Below are 18,934 nucleotides of genomic sequence, written 5' to 3'. Positions count from 1 at the left end.
GTTGGTGCTCGGATTTTCGTTGACCTTTTTCGACATCATCTGCTAGTGCTATAACAAAGAAAATGTAAAATTTAGCTACAAAAGCAGCTATCTTTGCTCTGAAGTTTCCAGTCTCTAGTTTTATTCTTGTGACTTGTTTTTCTATTCGCTCAATAAATTATTGGCGAAGGAATTCGCGCCTTTAGCCAAAACCCACGTCTTTCTTTTAAAGCAAGTGCTGCGCTTTTTTACTTTCAATCGAACTCTACTGTGACTGTAGAAAAAGGCACGCAGCGCTTGTTTTATTTATGGTATCTTAGTTTCCAAAACTTATGGTGTCATGACATGGCAAAAAAAAACGATAAAACCCTTCCTAGCTCGTTGCAGTAGACACCGCCACCAACGCGGCCGTCTAACTTTGAGCCATCAGTGTACAAGTGGACCGCGTTTGCGGGTCTCGGTTCGCCCATCTCCCAGTCCTCCCTAGGTGGGATTGATACGGGATTGCGGTAGTCTTGTCAGGATTCCCGAATGACCAAATGCGGATACTTTCCATAGTTTGGCTTCCCTCATTCTGAGGGCGGAAAGTGTTGCAACCTTCTTTCCCATGAGGTCTACGCGAAGGAGGTCCAGCATGGTATCGAGGATTTTTTTTTTTTGGGGTAGTGCGTAGCCCGTCAGTTATGCATAGCTCTGCCATGCGTTGAACTCTGCTGAATTTATTGAGGCGTGTTCTTTTGTCTAAGGTTGGCCACCATGCCACCACTCCATAGAGCATGATTGGTCGTATGATGGCGGTGTAAAGCCACCGAACTATATAAGGGGTCATTCCGAAGGTTTTCCTGCAAGTGTATTCTCTATCCTCTATGCTCAATTTCCAGTCGAGCTTTCTATCGAAGATTAGGCCAAGATACCTGGCGTTGTTGATAAAGACTAGCGCTTCCCCACATAGTTTTGGGGGAATCAGTGCCGGAACTTTGTACTTCCTAGTGAAAAGCACCAGTTCCGTTTTAGACGTGTTGACGCCTAACCCGCATTTTTCTGCCCATTTCGACATTTTCGTGAGAGTACTTGTCATGCACTCACACAACGTCTGCGGAAATTTTCCGGAGAATGCTATGGCAACGTCGTCCGCGTACGCCACCACGCGGCAGCCACCCCCCTCTATCTCCCGCAGCAGTTCGTTCACTGCCACGTTCCATAGGAGGGGCGAGAGGACTCCGCCCTGCGGGGTGCCTCTACTGACAAATCTGGTGGACGTTGACGTCCCGAGTGATGCCACCAACGCGGTCTCGGTTCGCCCATCTCCCAGTCCTCCCTAGGTTGGATTGATACCTCGAAAGGCGACGAGAGATGGTCCCTAGGGGTACAATAATCTGTCCTCTCTGGGGATTGCGGTAGTCTTGTCAGGATTCCCGAATGACCAAATGCGGATACTTTCCATAGTTTGGCTTCCCTCATTCTGAGGGCGGAAAGTGTTGCAACCTTCTTTCCCATGAGGTCTACGCGAAGGAGGTCCAGCATGGTATCGAGGATTTTTTTTTTTTTGGGGTAGTGCGTAGCCCGTCAGTTATGCATAGCTCTGCCATGCATTGAACTCTGCTGAATTTATTGAGGCGTGTTCTTTTGTCTAAGGTTGGCCACCATGCCACCACTCCATAGAGCATGATTGGTCGTATGATGGCGGTGTAAAGCCACCGAACTATATAAGGGGTCATTCCGAAGGTTTTCCTGCAAGTGTATTCTCTATCCTCTATGCTCAATTTCCAGTCGAGCTTTCTATCGAAGATTAGGCCAAGATACCTGGCGTTGTTGATAAAGACTAGCGCTTCCCCACATAGTTTTGGGGGTTTTGTACTTCCTAGTGAAAAGCACAAGTTCCGTTTAAAACGGATTGACACCTAGACCGCATTTGTCTGCCCATTTTGACATCTTCATGAGTGTGCTTGTCAAGCACTCACACGGCGTCTGCGGAAATTTACCGCAGAATGCTGTGGCAACATTGTCCGCATACGCCACCACGCGGCGGCCACCCCCTCTATATCCCGCAGCAGCTCGTTCACTGCCACGTTCCATAGGAGGGGCGAGAGGACTCCGACCTGAGGGGTGCCTCTGCTGACAAATCTGATGAACGTTGACGTCCCCAGTGATGCCTCAACCGTCCTGCATTGTAGCATCTGATCGATCAGGCTCACCGTCTGGGAGTCAATCCCCAGGTCCGTCAGTGCACCCGAGATGGCGGTCGGGAGGATGTTATTAAAGGCGCCTTCTATGTCGAGGAAGGCTACGAGGGTGTACTCCTTACAGTTAAGGGACGCTTCTATAATCGATGTGACCGTGTGTAGGGCCGTTTCGGTGGATCTTCCCTTCCGATAGGCATGCTGGGAATCTGAGACTAGACTATGCGGAATACTCACCGTGAGATGCATCCCCAGGAGTTCCATCGTCTTCAGAAGGAAAGACGATAGACTTATGGGTCTGAAATCTTTGGGGGCAGTATGCGAGGGCTTGCCTGCCTTAGGAATGAAGACGACTTTGGTATGAAGCCAGGTTTCCGGGATATATCCATGGGAGAAGATTCCCATTTGAGCCAATTAGTGGCTTTTTGTCCAGCGTGAATCAGTTGGGCAGGGATAATGCCATCTGGCCCCGCAGACTTGTATGGTTTGAAGCTTTTGATTGCCCAGGAAATGTTTTCCTGGCTTAGCAGGTTTGTGATATCACTGATATCACTTGAGGCAATGGAAGGAGCCGCGACTTAGTGTGGTCTGTTTTCATCGCAGCCGGGGAAGTGGGTGTTGAGGAGAAGATGTAGCGGCTCATTGCTGGACGTTGTCCACGATTGGTCGGCATTCTTCAGGTAGCCCAGAGTGGGTGTAGTCTTCGAGAGAACTTGCCGCAAGCGCGAGGCTTCTGAGTTATTCTCGATTTCGCTACAGAACTTACGCCATGAGGCGCGTTTGGCTTTCCTAAGTTCTTTATTATAAGTTGACAGACTGACCTTGTATTCGTTAAAGAGTGTGTTAAAGAGTCTCCGGGAGGCTTTCCGGAGCTCCCACAGTTTAGGAGTCCACCATTCAGTTTTCTTCCGGCCTCTGCTCTTGCCAGATGGGCAGGATATATCGAGCGCCTCATTGCAGGTGTCGGTAAATGTTTTAACGAGATGAGTCGTGGCCTCCCTGGAAAACTCCTCCTCAGGTGGAGTCTCAGGGAGAACACGACAAAGGTGGTCTGAGTACCGAGTCCAGTTTGTCCGCCTGAGGTTCCGGAATTGAGCTGGTCTCGGTGGTGAAAAAGAGAATACGGTTTCCACGTACCTGTTGTCCGAGAAGGAATGCCCTTTCAGGACGCTCCAGGATACGATGTACCCATGTATCTCATGAAAGGCAAGTGTTAGGTCTAGGACCTCCTTGCTGTTTTTAATAATGAAGGTTGGATCACTTCGCCGATTTAATAGGACCACCTGGGTGGTCAGTAAATAATTGAAAAGGTACTCACCCCTATCGTTAGTGTCAGTGATTCCCCACTGACAGTGAATGTGCGTTGGCGTTGGCGCTGGCGCATGACGTGTGGCGAGTAGCCGAACCGAACGCGAACATGCAGGAAAGATAGTTGTAAGGCTAATATTCGAGGAAAATTAGCTCAACACTTACTACGCAACTAAGCATGCATTCAAACTACAAATACAAATTCCACTACAATTAAAAATTACTAGAAAGGTGTGTGAGGATTAGTGACTTAATAAGAGGAAGAGTGGTGGATATAATATGGTAGAGGGAATTATAATCCGAGCATAAGACCCTAAACGGTTCATGCATGGAATGATTCGATATACAAAGTGGAAGGAACAACGGTATATAGTTTCTAGTAAGTCTAATGGGAATCGTGAAGTTTATGCGGTTAAATTGCTAATGGTCAAAAACTTAATTTTTTGCACTTACATTTTGAATTAAATGTGGCGGGAAAAAGCTGTCTTTACACAATTTAGTACATTATGAGTTAGAATAGGAACAATGGATCTGCAAGGCTATTAACTTCGGACCATATAGCTAGTCCCATTGTATTATTAATAAAATTGAATTCGGTCTGCTAACTTTTGGTTACTTTATGCATATTAAGGTTGATATCTCATGTGCTGCGACTGACGAAAAATTGTTTGAGCTTTGATTTTATTGGAAGTTCAACAGATGAATCTGCCGATGATATGAACAATGTTCAGGTATGTTATAAATGGATTTAAAGAGTGAGTATTCGAAATAATGTTGTTTTGTAAATAGATTCCAACAGCCTGGCGGCCTGCGTTCCTGGACTTAAACACACTGAAACTTTTTTTTGATTTATACCAGATTCTTCCAAATGGTTTAGCTAGCTACTCCATATCTTGTTTAGTGCAAATGACATCTGTGCGTCGATCTCTTTTCAGTAACACTGAAAGAACGAAATTTCTCACACATCTGGTTGAAGGTGTAAGAAATATTCTGACTAACTTGCACGTAAGTAATGTATCTGCATTTTGTATACAATTTCATGGTATAAGAAAATTGGCCGGATGTTTGGCCAGAAGGAACCATTTTCTACCTCCATTCGAACTATATTTTCTTCATCTAAAAGATAAATCTTGGAATTAGCTATATCATAACAATATTTAATGGACGTTGACTGCATCTTTTAAGAGGCGATGCAATTACTGCACCGTCAAGTGGCCCGTGTGACACCAGCAGATTAGCACGAAAGTTTCTAAGAGAACTAGACATGCATTCAAAATAAACATAAAAATACCACTACAATTATTAATTACTAATTACTAGATAGGTGTGTAAGGATTAGTAATTTAATAAGAGGAAGAGAATTAGTGGTGGATATGATATGGTAGAGGGAATTATAATCCGAGCGTAAGAAGATCCTAAACGGTTCATGCAAGGAATAATTCGATCTACAAAATGGAAGGAACAACGGTATAAAATTTCTAGTAGGTCTAATAGGAATCGTGAAGTTATGCGGCCCAACAGATCAGGGCTGTCTATGTCACCCCTGATCAAGTTGATCAAGCACAAAAATCACACCAAGCATTTTTCTACGGTTAACTAAGGATGGGAGGTCTACTAATAGCAGTCTACTAGTGTAAGTTGGGAGTCTCACACCCGCATCCCAGTTAAGGCCCCGCAGAGCAAAGAGTAAAAAGTTTTTCTGTGCTGATTCTATACGGTCCTGGTGTACTTTGTACTGAGGGCACCATACACAGGAGCCGTATTCTAAGATCCGACGAACAAGCGAGGTATAGAGAGTCTTTGTTATATAGGGGTCGTTAAATTCCTCTGACCACCTCTTTATAAACCCAAGCACGCCCATGGCCTATTTACCATGTTAGAAGTGTGTTCGGAAAACTTTATCTTTGGGTCTAACATAACACCCAGATCATCCACCAGGGTAATTCTGTCAAGAGAACCACCAAATAGGGTATAGGGAGCCAACAAAAAATAAATCCGTGCTGAGTTGGAGATATAAGTGATTTGCAGAGATGTTGTAAGTGCGGAGTTAATACCTTCTCAAACATTTTGGGAATAGCGGATAACTTTGCTAGACCTATATAATTTTTCTCTTCAGACTTGCTACCTTTCGTATGGACAGGAATTATAAACGATTCCTTCCAGATCGTGGGGAAGCATGAAGAATCAATGGACAGAGTGAATACTTTAAGCAAGGGTCCATACAGTCTGCACAGCACCTGAGTATACAGCATGGAACCCCGTCTGGACCCGGTGAAAACACCGTCCTAATTAGTAGAAGATCATGAAGTAAAGAAACTTAATTTAACAAGAGACTGAAAATGCCGTTCGACCTCGGTAAACCGTATGGGTACGGATGACCACAGTAGCTTTCCTCAGAATAGGTGGTTTGGAAAAATTGGGCAAAATGATCGGCAATTGCCTGATCATTATTTGCCGAAGTATTACAAAATGATAGTGAGGATGGGTGTGCGGACATTCTACGCTTACTGTTTACGAAGCAGTAAAACTGTTTAAGGTTCTGAGAAAAACGTATCCTGCATCGAGATAGGTAGTTCTTATAGCATTGTGCATTAAGAACTGAAAAGTTTGATCGAGCAGTTACATAGCGAGAGTGAGAAGTAGGAGAACTAACTTCCTGAAATTTTTTATAAAGTCTTGATTTTAAGTTTTTTAGGCTGGATAACTCATTGGTAAACCAAGGGGGTTTTCCAGATCTAATCGGATAAGAAAACGGGACACAAGAATCAAAAAATGTGCCAAGAGCATTGTAAAATATGTTTGTGCCTTTTATGACATCAGTGCACAAGTACAAAGCGGACCAATCAAAATCCCTAAATAGATTATTAAGCTTCTAAAATTTGGCTTTACGAAAGCAACGGACACGTTCAGGTGGCCTACTCGACCGATCCAATACAGTTGGTCTTATATCTAGCGACACTTCGCAAGTAGGATTGTAGGCGTCTTCAGGTATAGTGAGCGGAAGGGCTCGGTTTAACAACACTATGGTTGGATCCGATACAAAGCACAGATCAAGCAATCACATGGTTGACTTGAGACAGGGTCAAGCAAGCCGTCAACAAAGTCATTTCGTGACATGGGCACTAGGTTACTGGACTCGTTTACCGAAGACCAAACAGTTGCTGGCAAGTTGAAGCGAGGAAGAAACAGCAGTTAGAGCGGACAAATGCTGCTCATAAATAGAGATATCCGAAAAAGGTGGAATATACGGGCAAGTAATGAATATAGCGAAAGCGGGAAGAATCAGTTATACACACAGGAATTCCAGTTCCGGTTGAACCTGGCATGTGAAGTGTTCCGACGTGGAGTTAGAGTCCACTGAAATCAGAACCCCTCCTGCACGTCGAGACGAACGGTCCTTTCTAAAAGTTGTGTACCGACCTGCCAAAACCTCGGAACTAAGAATGTCCGGCTTTAACCAGGTTTCAGTAAACACAATAACGTGGGAAGCAAATGCAACACTATCCCGGAAAAGAATGCTGAGCTTACTACGCAAGCCTCTAACATTCTGATACGTTACTAAAAGAGAAGTTAGTTTTTTGGAAAAGTGGAAGGGCTATCTCCCTGGCATAAGAGAAGTTGAATTTCTCCACCTTTAATCCCACGGCTTTTATTTTGCTTTGAATAAAAGCAATTACATCATTAGATGTGAGGTCAGGGGCCAGCCGTGAAACAAAAACTTGTCGTTTTGGTTTCGTTCCCCACCAGTGGTTTAATCACCCCAGGCCTAGTACCTGTGGTGGCAATATCCGGAGGTCCGGAACGTCTATTTACTGGTGGGATCGGGACAGACGGGACAACTAGCGAACTTGCGGACACCACGGACACGAACGCTGCAGACGTACTTGGCTGCACATTCTCCGAGGCGATGAATTCGGCTACCGAATCTGCATCGCCAGAAGCTGTCGTTGCCCTTGGAGTGGCAAACGAGATCAAGAGAGGCGGCGCACGGCTGAGTGACGGTTGGCACTTGCAGATCCCGCGGAGTGACCTTTTTACGCCTCGGAGACTCATTCAGCAGTTGCAGACTGCCAAATTGAGACTCCATGGCTAGGAGCCGATCGTATTGCTTTTTAAAGCCAACGGTCAGCTCCTTAAAGCCCTTCCACGGCTGCCTCATAAAAACCACCATATCATTTTCCATCGCCCGGCATGCCTTGCAACTGAAATGCAACCCATTACGTTTGGCTATAGCATCACTCACGAGGCCAGAAAATCCAGCGCATTTTGCGTGCACTACGCTGTCGCAGAGCCAGCAGGTGACATTCGGATGATCGTGGGTATTCGGCTTCTCGCAAGTTTCATTGGCGCAGACCACAGCGAATTCCATTTTAAATATTTAACATATCTATTTAAACATTTTCAATACCAATTTCAAACAAAAATTGATATCAGACCAATGTGCCAGACAATTGCTCAAAGCGGAATTAGTAAAAAAGAGAGGGAGGAGATCGGTTATAGCGTGAGCTACTAAGCAGAGAGTGCTATTGCTCAGAAAGTTTAAAGAGCGAGAGAGAAAGAACAGTTATTGAAGTTGAGGTGATAGCGAGAGAGTGATAAAACAACAAAAGCTACCAGACGAGAGCGGACTGCAATGCAATGTAATGCGTACTCACTCACTGCAACAACACAAACACAAGCACAAGCCGACGCCGAAAAATGAAAAGTTAAATAATGTTTTAACACAAATCAAAAGGCATGCACTCGCGGAATAGTATAGGTTTCCAGATTGTTGTCTGGTTAGGAAGTTAAATAGAATTTATTTAGGAAAACACCGGCTGTTTATTCAAAACAAAAGGAAAAAATGCGAAGCGCAAAACAAAAACGCGTCTGATCACTACGAAAGAGAACGACTCTTTTTGCGGTTAATTGCTGTTCGCCGGATTGCGGATACAAGAATTTCGTGTACAGCTGATGCGAAATGTTTTAGTTGCATCGAGAGTGGACATATCTCCCGTAATTGTCCAAAGAACGCTGGAAGAGTGAATATAATCATGGGTTGTTTAGGACAGTCCTTGTAAATGGTATCGAAGTTCAGTGCCTAGTTGACGATCCCGTGTAACCTTGGTTAAAGAAGGTGTGTTTGAAAATTTGAACGATGTGGAAATGCTGTGCAACAAATTTGCGGGGCCTAGGAAACCAGAACACGAAGCCGATTGGATTTTTTCATGCCGACATAGAAGTAGATCAGTTGCGAACCGAACACAATCTCCTGGTGGTTCCAAGCAATGCAGTGGAATATGATAGACTATTGGACTAGGAATTTATAAAGAAGTTCTCGCTTATGGCCGATGCGATCTCTTTTCTAGGCCTGGAACATCAGAAAATGTCGGAAGATGAGTACAACATGGTTTACAATGTGTTCGAAACTTCGGTAATTTGTGGCTCCAACCCAATATCAAAAGAACATCGAGTAGCTATTGGAAAGCAGTCACAAGTCAATCGAAGGTGCTATAATATGTCCAATTTAGCCTAAGATGATTCCAGATGGGGGAATAAAACCTTTTTGCCAGTCGTCAAGCCGTTTGTCTGAGTGGCTCGATCAGGGTATTGTGCGAAAATCTACTTCTCACGTAGCGGCCAGAATTGTAATAGTCAGAAAGAAAGATCAAACGTTGAGAGTCTGCGTTGACTATCGGAAACTAAAAAGCATGGTGTTTAAAGATCGTTTTTACAAATTTCTTTAAAAAAGACGTCGATTTTAAGAAGAAGAACGGAACAGAGGAAGAACGGTCGATCCTGGAGTTGACATCCTTTCTGGTAACCGTTCCTATTTTGCGAATCTACATAAGAATTGCCTCAACCGAGCTACACACTGACGCATCCAAAGATGGCTACAGAGCAGTTCTGTTGCAGATGTTTGAGGGAAAGCTTCACCCGGTTTAATTCTAAGCAATGAATCTAAGCAACGTAGTTACGTACTCGAGTTGAAATATCTTGCACTTAAAAAAGTTTAGATATTATCTGCTGGGAATAAGGTTTAAGCTGGTCACAGACTGCATTGCGTTTAAGCAGACGACGAGTAAGCTGGACATACCAAGGGAAGTGGCGCAGTGCAGGACAGCTGCATTTACAGGACTTCGAAATGGAACATCAAGCCAGATACCAGGCTTATGCTTCCAAAACCACTGGTGGGGGTCACACCAATGCGCTTGCCGCTCAAGTTTGTCTCAAGTTCAGACCCCAAGACATCATGATTTAACTGATTTTATACAAAGCAAAATATTAGAGGCCTATGCAGTAATCTCAGCACTCTCTCCCTGGAGAGTTTTACATTTTCATCGCAGGTTACTGTGTTCACCTTGACCTGGTTAAAGCCGGATCTTTAGTTCCGAAGTATTGACAGGCCGGAACAGAACGCTTAGAATTGCAGTGGACTCAAATTTCACGTCTGAACGTTTCACTGTCCAGATTCAACAAAAAGTGGAGTTCCTGCTTAAAACTGATTCTTTCCGCCTCTTCTATCTTCACTACATAAGATCCACCGTCCTCGAATATATCAATATACAAGCAGCACCTGTCTGTTTCTTTCTCGCTGTCAGATAAAGATCCTATGATAGTTTTTAGAGACTTCAACATTCCAGTTACAGTTTGGTTTTCATTAAACCAGTATAAAAACGTTTTCTCATGTCGCGACATGACTTTATTGACGGCTTGGTTGACCAGTCCCTATTTCAAGTTAACCATGTTAAAAATTCCTTGGGTCGTCGGATCCGGCCATAGTGTTGTTATTCCGGTCCCGTCTGATCAATATACGTGAAGACGCCTGCCATCCTACTTTTGAAGTGTCGCTTGATATAAGACCACCTGTATTCGATCGGTCGGGTAGGCTATCTGAATGTTTCCGCTGTTTTCGTAAATTTTGCGAAACTTAATAACTTTCTTAGGGTTTTTGATTGCTCTGCTCTTTAATTTTGCACTGACGTTATGAATGGCACAAACGTTTTCTACAATTTACTTAACACATTTTTATACCCGATACTCAAAATGAGTATAGGGGTATATTAGATTTGTGGATCTATATCAGCATCAATAGCCAAGTCGATAGAGCCATGTTTGCTTGTCTGTCTGTCCGTCCCTATGAGCGCCTAGTGCTCAGAGACTATAAGACCTAGAGCAACGAAATGTTGTATCCAGACTTCTGTGATATGTCACTGTTACAAGTGTACTTCAGAACTTCGGCGTGCCCCTTTCCGCCCCACAAAAGACGAAAACCTGTGGCATCCATCGTAGAAAATGATTATTGCTTCTAGAGGGCAGAATATGAACCAGATCGTATCAATTTTATAGCCAGAATGAACAAAACAATTTCATTCTTTCTCGCTCTGGCTCTCTCTAACACACACGTCTGTTGGTCGGCTTTTCCTATCGCAAAAGTGAGCGCCTGGATTAATTTGGTATCCACACTCCTGTGATATCGAACCTACAAAAGTGTGTGTTCAAGCAATCCACCCAAGGAATTTTTCACATGGTTGACTTGAGACAGGGACAGGTCAAGCAAGCCGTCACAAGGTCACGTCGTGACATGGGCACTAGCCGATTAGACTCTTGTACCGAACACCAAACAGTTCCCGGCAAGTTAAAGAAATCAAGAACTGCCACATTATCTTTATCTGGAATATGGATGGAATATAGGAGCAAGTAATGAATATAGCGAAAGCGGCAAGTAATTAGGTATACGGATTGCAATATTAAACAATAGAACATAACTAGCTCTTGAGATAGCTCTCTTTATATTTTTCCCGTCTTCGTTGTGTCTTTTCTTATGAAGACTTCAAGAATAATTGATAGAGATGCGTGGCCTGCTTCTCCAACCATAATCACCACTTCACAACGCTTCGAGTAGATTTAGTATAATGTTACAATGAGACGGAGTGCACGGAAATATATAAATATAAGTTATATATTGATATATATATAAATATATGTATATGTTATAACAATAACAGGCTTACATATATACCAATGTAGTACCTTATATCATAACGTCGCATATTTCTTTTAAATGTATATGGTTTTATTTTCAGGGTTTAAGTGATCCAGATAACTATCACGAATTCTGCCGCTTGCTAGCTCGCCTGAAATCAAATTATCAATTAGGCGAGCTTATTGCTGTTCCTTGTTATCCAGAAGCTATCCAATTGATAGCGAAATTTACTGTGCAATCATTGCATGTAGGTGTTTCAAAGTTATGTTTGTTTTAAGAATACATCAGATATATTTCCTTTCTGTAGTTGTGGCTTTTTGCACCAAACAGTGTGCACTACTTACTTACTCTTTGGCAACGTATGGTAGCATCTGTACCATATGTAAAATCCCCGGATCCACATTTACTTGGTACATATACACCAGAAGTGATTAAAGCTTATATCGAGTCGCGCCTAGATGCTGTTCCTTTAATTGTAAGGGATAATTTAGAGGATCCACTGGATGATCTGTGTATGGTCCAGCAACAACTTGAGCAACTATCAGTTATTGAGCGGTGCGAGTATAATAAGACTTGCAGTCTTCTTGTGCAGCATTTTGATCAAAAGGCACGTGAGTATGAAAACCTTGTACAGACGCCCAACGCTAATCCTATAGATATCACTGTGCATGAGCTACAGCTAACTTGGTTGGTGTACATTATCGGGTCGGCCATTGTTGGGCGCCTTTCTGTTACGACTAGCGACGAGCACGATACTATGGATGGAGAACTTGTCATAAGGGTGCTTCAACTAATGAGTTTGACAGATGCACGTTTGCCTCAGGCTGGATGCGAAAAGCTTGAGCTGGCCATGCTAAGCTTTTTGGATCAAGTTCGCAAAATGCATAGCAGCGAGCAAGCTCAAAAAGCGAATGTATATAAAAGACTGACTGAAGTCTTTGGACTTAGCGATGAGCAAATGCTATTAAGCTTCATAAATCGTAAAATGTATGTATATTAATTACTTGTTTCTCATGCGCTAAACATTTCTGTAATTTTCAGTATAACCAATTTAAAGTTTTGGGGGCGCTCTGAACAGATTATTACTAAAACTCTGATGTTACTTTCGGATCTTTCTGTGCACTTTAATTCAGTGCGTAAGCTTGCACGCTTAGACGAAGTGCAATTTATGCTGACACACCATACAAGCGAACATTTCCCTTTCCTAGGAACAAACTCTTCCCTAAGTGAAATGCGATGTCGCACTATGTTTTACACATCTCTAGGCCGTTTGTTAATGTTTGATTTGGGAGAAGATGAAGAACGATTCTATAATTTTTTGACGCCTTTGACAAGTCAGTTTAAATCTGCAAATTTAATTATCACACATTCAAATCTTTCCCACTCTGTTTTTATATAGATCAATTTGAAAACCTTGGAACTGTGCTGATGGATGCCAATAGCTTTCCTAATGACGAAGCGAAGAAAGCAGTTATTGGGTTAGCACGGGACCTTCGAGGATTAGCCCTGCCCCTAAATGCTCGTATTCAATATACTATGCTTTTTGAATGGCTGTTCGTATGCATATTATTTATTAGTATTGCAATTGACTAATATTATTGATTACAGTTACTATACAGACTATTTGCCCATATTGTTACGTGCAGTGGATTTATGGGCTCATGATCCCGCAGTTACCACACCCGTTTTAAAACTTTTCGCTGAGCTGGTACATTGTCGAACACAACGATTGGCTGGAAATGTATCCAGTCCTATGGGTATACTGCTGTTCCGAGAGGCTTCAAAACTTATTTGTATTTACGGAAACCGTATTTTACAATTGGAGGTTCCACGTGATCGACTTTACCCAATGAAACTAAAAGGAATAGCAATATGTTTTTTAATTTTAAAAAATTCACTTGGTGGAAACTATGTTAACTGTGGTGTATTCAAATTGTATGGAGATGATACACTGGACAGCGTTCTTAATATTGTTGCTAAGTTAATACTCTCTATACAACAAAATGATTTACTTGTAAGTTAACTTACATACGAAACAATGAAGTAAATTAGTTCTTATATTGGTTTCTTTTATTCCACTTATAGGAATATCCAAAACTGTCGTCTGCATATTACAATTTATTAAATTGCCTATCTCAAGACCATGTTACGTACCTAGCCGCTTTGGAGCCATGTGCATTTGTATACATATTGGAAAGCCTTACCAAGGGCCTTGCAGCGTTAGGTGCGCACTAAAAATAAAAATGCATCCTAGCAATATTTAAAATTTTTAATATTGAAATTTCAGATTCCGCCATTTACATAAGCTGCTGCACAATTTTAGATAGTATCGTTTCGTACATATTTAAACAGCTTCAGCTTAAAGGTAAAAATAAAATGATTTAAATCATAATGAGTTTTTAAACATATTTTTTTATTATACCTTAGTTTCCACATTCCCAAACAAAAAGCTTCGAAGTTTGACGCAGGAAAACGAAAAATTTCTTAAGGTATGTATCTCGAATAACTTTACATAATTCAAATTGTCGAAAATGATTGCAACGATGCTTGACTGATGTTTCTTGATGTACATACATATGTCGCAGGCAGAAGAGAACGTTTCAGATTCCATAGTTGTATATTGTTACGTTTATACCAGGGACCGTAATCATTATAAGTTATATAATAAAAATTACTTGGTAATGAACATATTTCAATTTTTACGATTTTCTTCACAGATATTGATAAAAAAAAATAAAGCTCAAAAATAATAATCATCAATGATTTTTATTTTTTTCTCTTAAAATAAAACTCAACAGGAATTTACGGCTTCTGTGTTAAAATGTTCGCCAATATTATTGCATATCCTTGTCAACGGACCACAAAGCTACACCCTGCGCTAAAATTTTCTTTTTGAAATTACATTAAAATTTTTTGTTATTTTTGGTTTTGTTGTCGGAAATACGTTTAATTAATAAGTATTATTTAATGTTACAAAAAGTAATTTCCACAATGATTCGTACGCGAGGTTGCATCTCTGATCAGTGAGCATCATTTTGAGTGCCGAAAATGATCTCTCAACACTAACTTGAGTCGCAGGAACTGAGTGCCACTTTGGCCAGCTCGTATAAGTTTGGGAAACGGTATCGATGCTCCTCCCAATACTCCATAATATTGGAGGTCAAGCAAATTGGCTTTGGGGTATAGACGGCAATTTCGGCATATCCTTTCTTGATGAGGTCTGCTCGCTCTCCATCCTCAGTTTCGTCTTCTGAAGCTACCTCAATAGTTTGCAAAAACTCGTTCAATAGCGAGCAGGTGTTTGAGTTTTGCGATGTACCGAACGAAGTTATCGCGCTTGAGCTGCTTGAGCAAGGCTGTGCTATTGCACTTGTCTGAAATATTAATTTTTAATATGTTATGTTATATGTATATAAATTATATAAATACTTACGGGTTCTTTCAAATTAAATAGCTGCATGAAAAGCTGCTTTAAATGAGCTCTGGCGAGCATCAGGCTTATTGGGTTCTGCAGCAATACTCGTCTTATCCGTGGATCCAAATAGATACTGCAAACGATTGCATCGCACCCCAAAAGGCTCTCCTCCCTGTCACGGATGCACTGGCTCAAAGCTTGGCTTTCACTGGTACTTGCTGCTGCCACAGTGAGCTTGAGCTCCAGCCATAGCATGTAGAACTCACTCATGAATAATTGAGTGCTTTGTAATTTTACTGTTGCAAGGTATGCCGGTTCCAGGGCATTAACAAGCCTTTTCAAGTCACTCCACTCAGCTGCAGTTAATTTTAATGAGCGTTTTAGGCGCCTTTCGCAAAAATCTTCGAATTGTTGCAGCTTGCTCAGCATATTGTATGTTGAATTCCAACGAGTCGCAACATCTAGCACTGGTTGGGGCAATGACTCTTCAGTTATTAAATACCTACATTACAAAGAAAAACGACATTCTATAAAAACATTTTTTGGTTTTTCTCTGAGCTTATATGTTAATAATAGGCCAAGAAAGTTACCTGTACGCCGGCGTTCTTAAAAGCTTAACAATTCGTCGTGCTTTGTCAATAGGCTCAACCGATTCAAGGCGTTGTAAAAAATCCTTTACAGCAAGTTGAAGGGTGTATGCTGCACATTTCATCGACTTAATGGAATGAATTTTAGAATTCTTGAGCAGCTCTTCTTCATCCAAATCCTCAGCACCTTCTTGTTCGTCATCATCTTCATCTTCGCAAACATTTAGTAGCTCTTGATCATGTTTCGACCATTATCTGTGGCGATGATATAAATTTGTTGCTTCGCTATGCTAAAATCATGCAATATGTACTGTATTTCAGTACAGAGGTTTTGGGATGTGTGCGATGTTTTGAGCTCTATCAGGCCTAAAGTTTGTACACATATTGCACAGTGATCGATGAACTGGACATTAACACCAAGAATTACGCGATTGCATCTTGTGGCCATTTTTAGACAGAGGATTCTGTTTTTGAATGTTTTGACCATGTCGCATTTAATTTGGCTGTACTTTTCCTCGACTAAGCTCATTATATTTCTTGAAGTTACAGTGGGCATATCCAAGCCGCTAAATATGTGAGCTACTAACGCCTTAAATCCTTTTGAGTCTAGTACAGCAAACGGAACTTTTGCGGCAGTCACCAGGTCAATACAGGCATTCTTGACATCATCTTGCCCCATTACCGCCGAAAACTTCTTTTTCTTTTCAGGCACTTCGGTTTTTTTGTTTTCGGCCTAGGTTTCATATTCGCCTTTGTGCATCTTTTCTAAGTGCCGCTTTAGATTGCACACAAAATTTCCACTCAAAGTCAATTTGCAAATTTTACACTCAGAAACATTACTTTCCGCGTGGAATGTAAAAAAATTACGCGGAATACAATTACACTTGCGACCCATCTTGAAACGCGACTAAGAATAATCACCAAAAACTAAGTATCAATGCATTAACACTCGCGGCTTTAGATAAGAAATTCTAAAAATAGATAAATAATTTGAATGAGCGTAGTCAAGCGCAAGTAAGTTTTCGTAAGTCTTCTTTCGTCCTCAGGTACGACTATGAGCAGCTAGCTTTCCTTATCTTTTATTTTTTATTGATACATCAAAGCAGTAGTAACGTAGTTTCAATAAATAAGAATATATGTATATATTTACATAAATAACCCAAATAAATGCTGAGATTTATTATGAGCGAAATATAAAATATAAGATTTATTATAATATATTAATTTATTATTTTTTAAATGTATTTTCAAAAAGAAAATTTTAGCGCAGGGTGTAGCTTTGTGGTCCTTTGACAAGGATATGCAATAATATTGGCGAACATTCTAACACAGAATCCGTAAATTCCTGTTGAGTTTTATTTTAACCGCAAAAAAATAAAAATCATTATTGATAATCATTATTTTTTAGTTTTATTTTTTTTGCTCAAGAATAATGATTAATTCTAAGTTTTTTTCAAATTACTCAAAAATTATGATTATCTGTGAAGAAAATCGTAAAAAATCAAAAGTTTACAAATCATGGCGGCAATGCAGAGATTGTACAAAAATAGAGATTTTGGTGTAACTAGTGTTTTTCTAGGTCCATTAAAAATAAGAGATTTTTTATATTAAAAAAAAAAATAAATAATGATTATTTACGGTCCCTGGTTTATACAGTTCGTATTTTCCGAGTTGAGAATATGAGAACGGAGAGAGTTTTTATTATACAGAGAGACTTTTTTTCTGGGGATCTTACGTGTTGTTTCAAACAACTCCAAGCAAAGACTGGATATTTCTAGTATAACCCGGCATGACAACAATAGTCAGCCTACTTTATATCCATTGGTTACAATATTAAGATAATTTATCCCATACAGTTCTCATATATATTTATAGGCATGAACATGAATTGATTACAGTCTATTATTATTATTATTATTACTATTATTTTTATTATTATTATTAAAAGGCCATACAGACTTTATTATTATTATTACAAGGACATACGGCCTCCAAATAGACCATACATTGATATTTTTTGTACCGGCCAGTAGGATAGAAAATTTCTATTTGATTTGGATTTCAATGAAGTTAAGCACATTGGTCGTCCTTGCTTCTCAAATTTTGTGAGTGTGGACTGTTGCTCCACATAAAGATTGAGGTCTTTAATGTTCCTGCTCCATTTTAAGTCTACCAGCTTCAATTTCTTGAAGTCACATATCAGAATACAGTACCACATGCTCTGTGAGATATCTAGATCTAGATCTATAGTGGCGAGCACATGTGGATACATGTTTATCACTTTTCAGTTTACACGCCTGTAAAATCTTTAAAAATTAATCAATCCTTTTGATTTTATTTTTATAGATTCTTTAATTTAGTGAGAAAGAAAAAAACACAATAATTTCAATTCAAAGAGATCTTTTCCTTAAGAGATTTCAATTTTTTCATTTTTCAGTCCATGTATCCACTTTTGCACGTTTCAAATTTATTACTTTAATAATTTAAAAAAAATTTTTGAAATAAACTTATATATTCTATCAAACTACTCTGACCATGAATCTTTCCGTAGCCTTTGCCGCGATTACAATAAATTTTTTTCATTTTTTTTTCCTTTGATACTTGCGCTTCCAAAGTAAAATCTTCTTTAATGAATAATTTAAGTTAACTTCTTTCGGCCATGTATTGTGTTACCGTACTTTCCAGTAGCAGATAATTTTATGATTTGTACATTCCTATTTTTACACAGTTTAACTGTCCATAGTTGAACCCTAACCATTAAACATAACCGTGAGGTCTAACAGGAGTGTGGATACCAAATTTGTTGCTCTAGTTTTAATAGTGTCTGAGATCTATGGATGCCACAGACTTTCGTCCTTTGTGGGGGTGGAAGCGGGTTTGAGCACTAGGCGCTCATAGGGACGGACAGGCAGAGAAGCTGATATAGATCCACAAATCTAATATACCCCTATACTCATTTTGAGTATCGGGTATAAAAATGTGTTAAGTAAATTGTAGAAAACGTTTGTGCCATTCATAACGTCAGTGCAAAATTAAAGAGCAGAGCAATCAAAAACCCTAAGAAAGTTATTAAGTTTCGCAAAATTTACGAAAACAGCGGAAACATTCAGATAGCCTACCCGACCGATCGAATACAGGTGGTCTTATATCAAGCGACACTTCGAACGTAGGATGGTAGGCGTCTTCACGTATATTGATCAGAAGGGACCGGATTAACAACACTATGGCCGGATCCGACGACCCAAGGAATTTTTAACATGGTTAACTTGAAATAGGGACTGGTCAACCAAGCCGTCAATAAAGTCATGTCGCGACATGAGAAAACGTTTTTATACTGGTTTAATGAAAACCAAACTGTAACTGGAATGTTGAAGTCTCTAAAAACTATCATAGGATCTTTATCTGACAGCGAGAAAGAAACAGACAGGTGCTGCTTGTATATTGATATATTCGAGGACGGTGGATCTTATGTAGTGAAGATAGAAGAGGCGGAAAGAAT

At 40.5% G+C, this 18,934-nt stretch overlaps 1 protein-coding gene across 1 annotated transcript in view; it reads left to right on the top strand.

The window, feature by feature from the left end:
- The window catches only part of LOC6603368 (ran-binding protein 16), a 59,060-nt gene extending 45,096 nt beyond the window's left edge, over nt 1-13,964 (top strand). Inside the window, exons 5-14 of the mRNA XM_026992560.1 lie at nt 4,099-4,198; nt 4,257-4,472; nt 11,534-11,680; nt 11,741-12,420; nt 12,475-12,767; nt 12,833-12,986; nt 13,042-13,447; nt 13,519-13,657; nt 13,721-13,798; nt 13,861-13,964. Coding sequence (XP_026848361.1) covers nt 4,099-4,198; nt 4,257-4,472; nt 11,534-11,680; nt 11,741-12,420; nt 12,475-12,767; nt 12,833-12,986; nt 13,042-13,447; nt 13,519-13,657; nt 13,721-13,798; nt 13,861-13,949 — 2,302 coding nt within the window. The 3' untranslated portion in view covers nt 13,950-13,964. The remainder of the gene's footprint in view (nt 1-4,098; nt 4,199-4,256; nt 4,473-11,533; nt 11,681-11,740; nt 12,421-12,474; nt 12,768-12,832; nt 12,987-13,041; nt 13,448-13,518; nt 13,658-13,720; nt 13,799-13,860) is intronic.
- Nucleotides 13,965-18,934: the final 4,970 nt, after the last annotated feature.

Source organism: Drosophila persimilis, unplaced genomic scaffold, assembly GCF_003286085.1.
Source record: "Drosophila persimilis strain 14011-0111.01,24,50 unplaced genomic scaffold, DperRS2 tig00000746-arrow-arrow-pilon, whole genome shotgun sequence".
NCBI lineage: Eukaryota > Metazoa > Arthropoda > Insecta > Diptera > Drosophilidae > Drosophila > Drosophila persimilis.
This window is presented reverse-complemented; position numbering and strand designations above follow the sequence as displayed.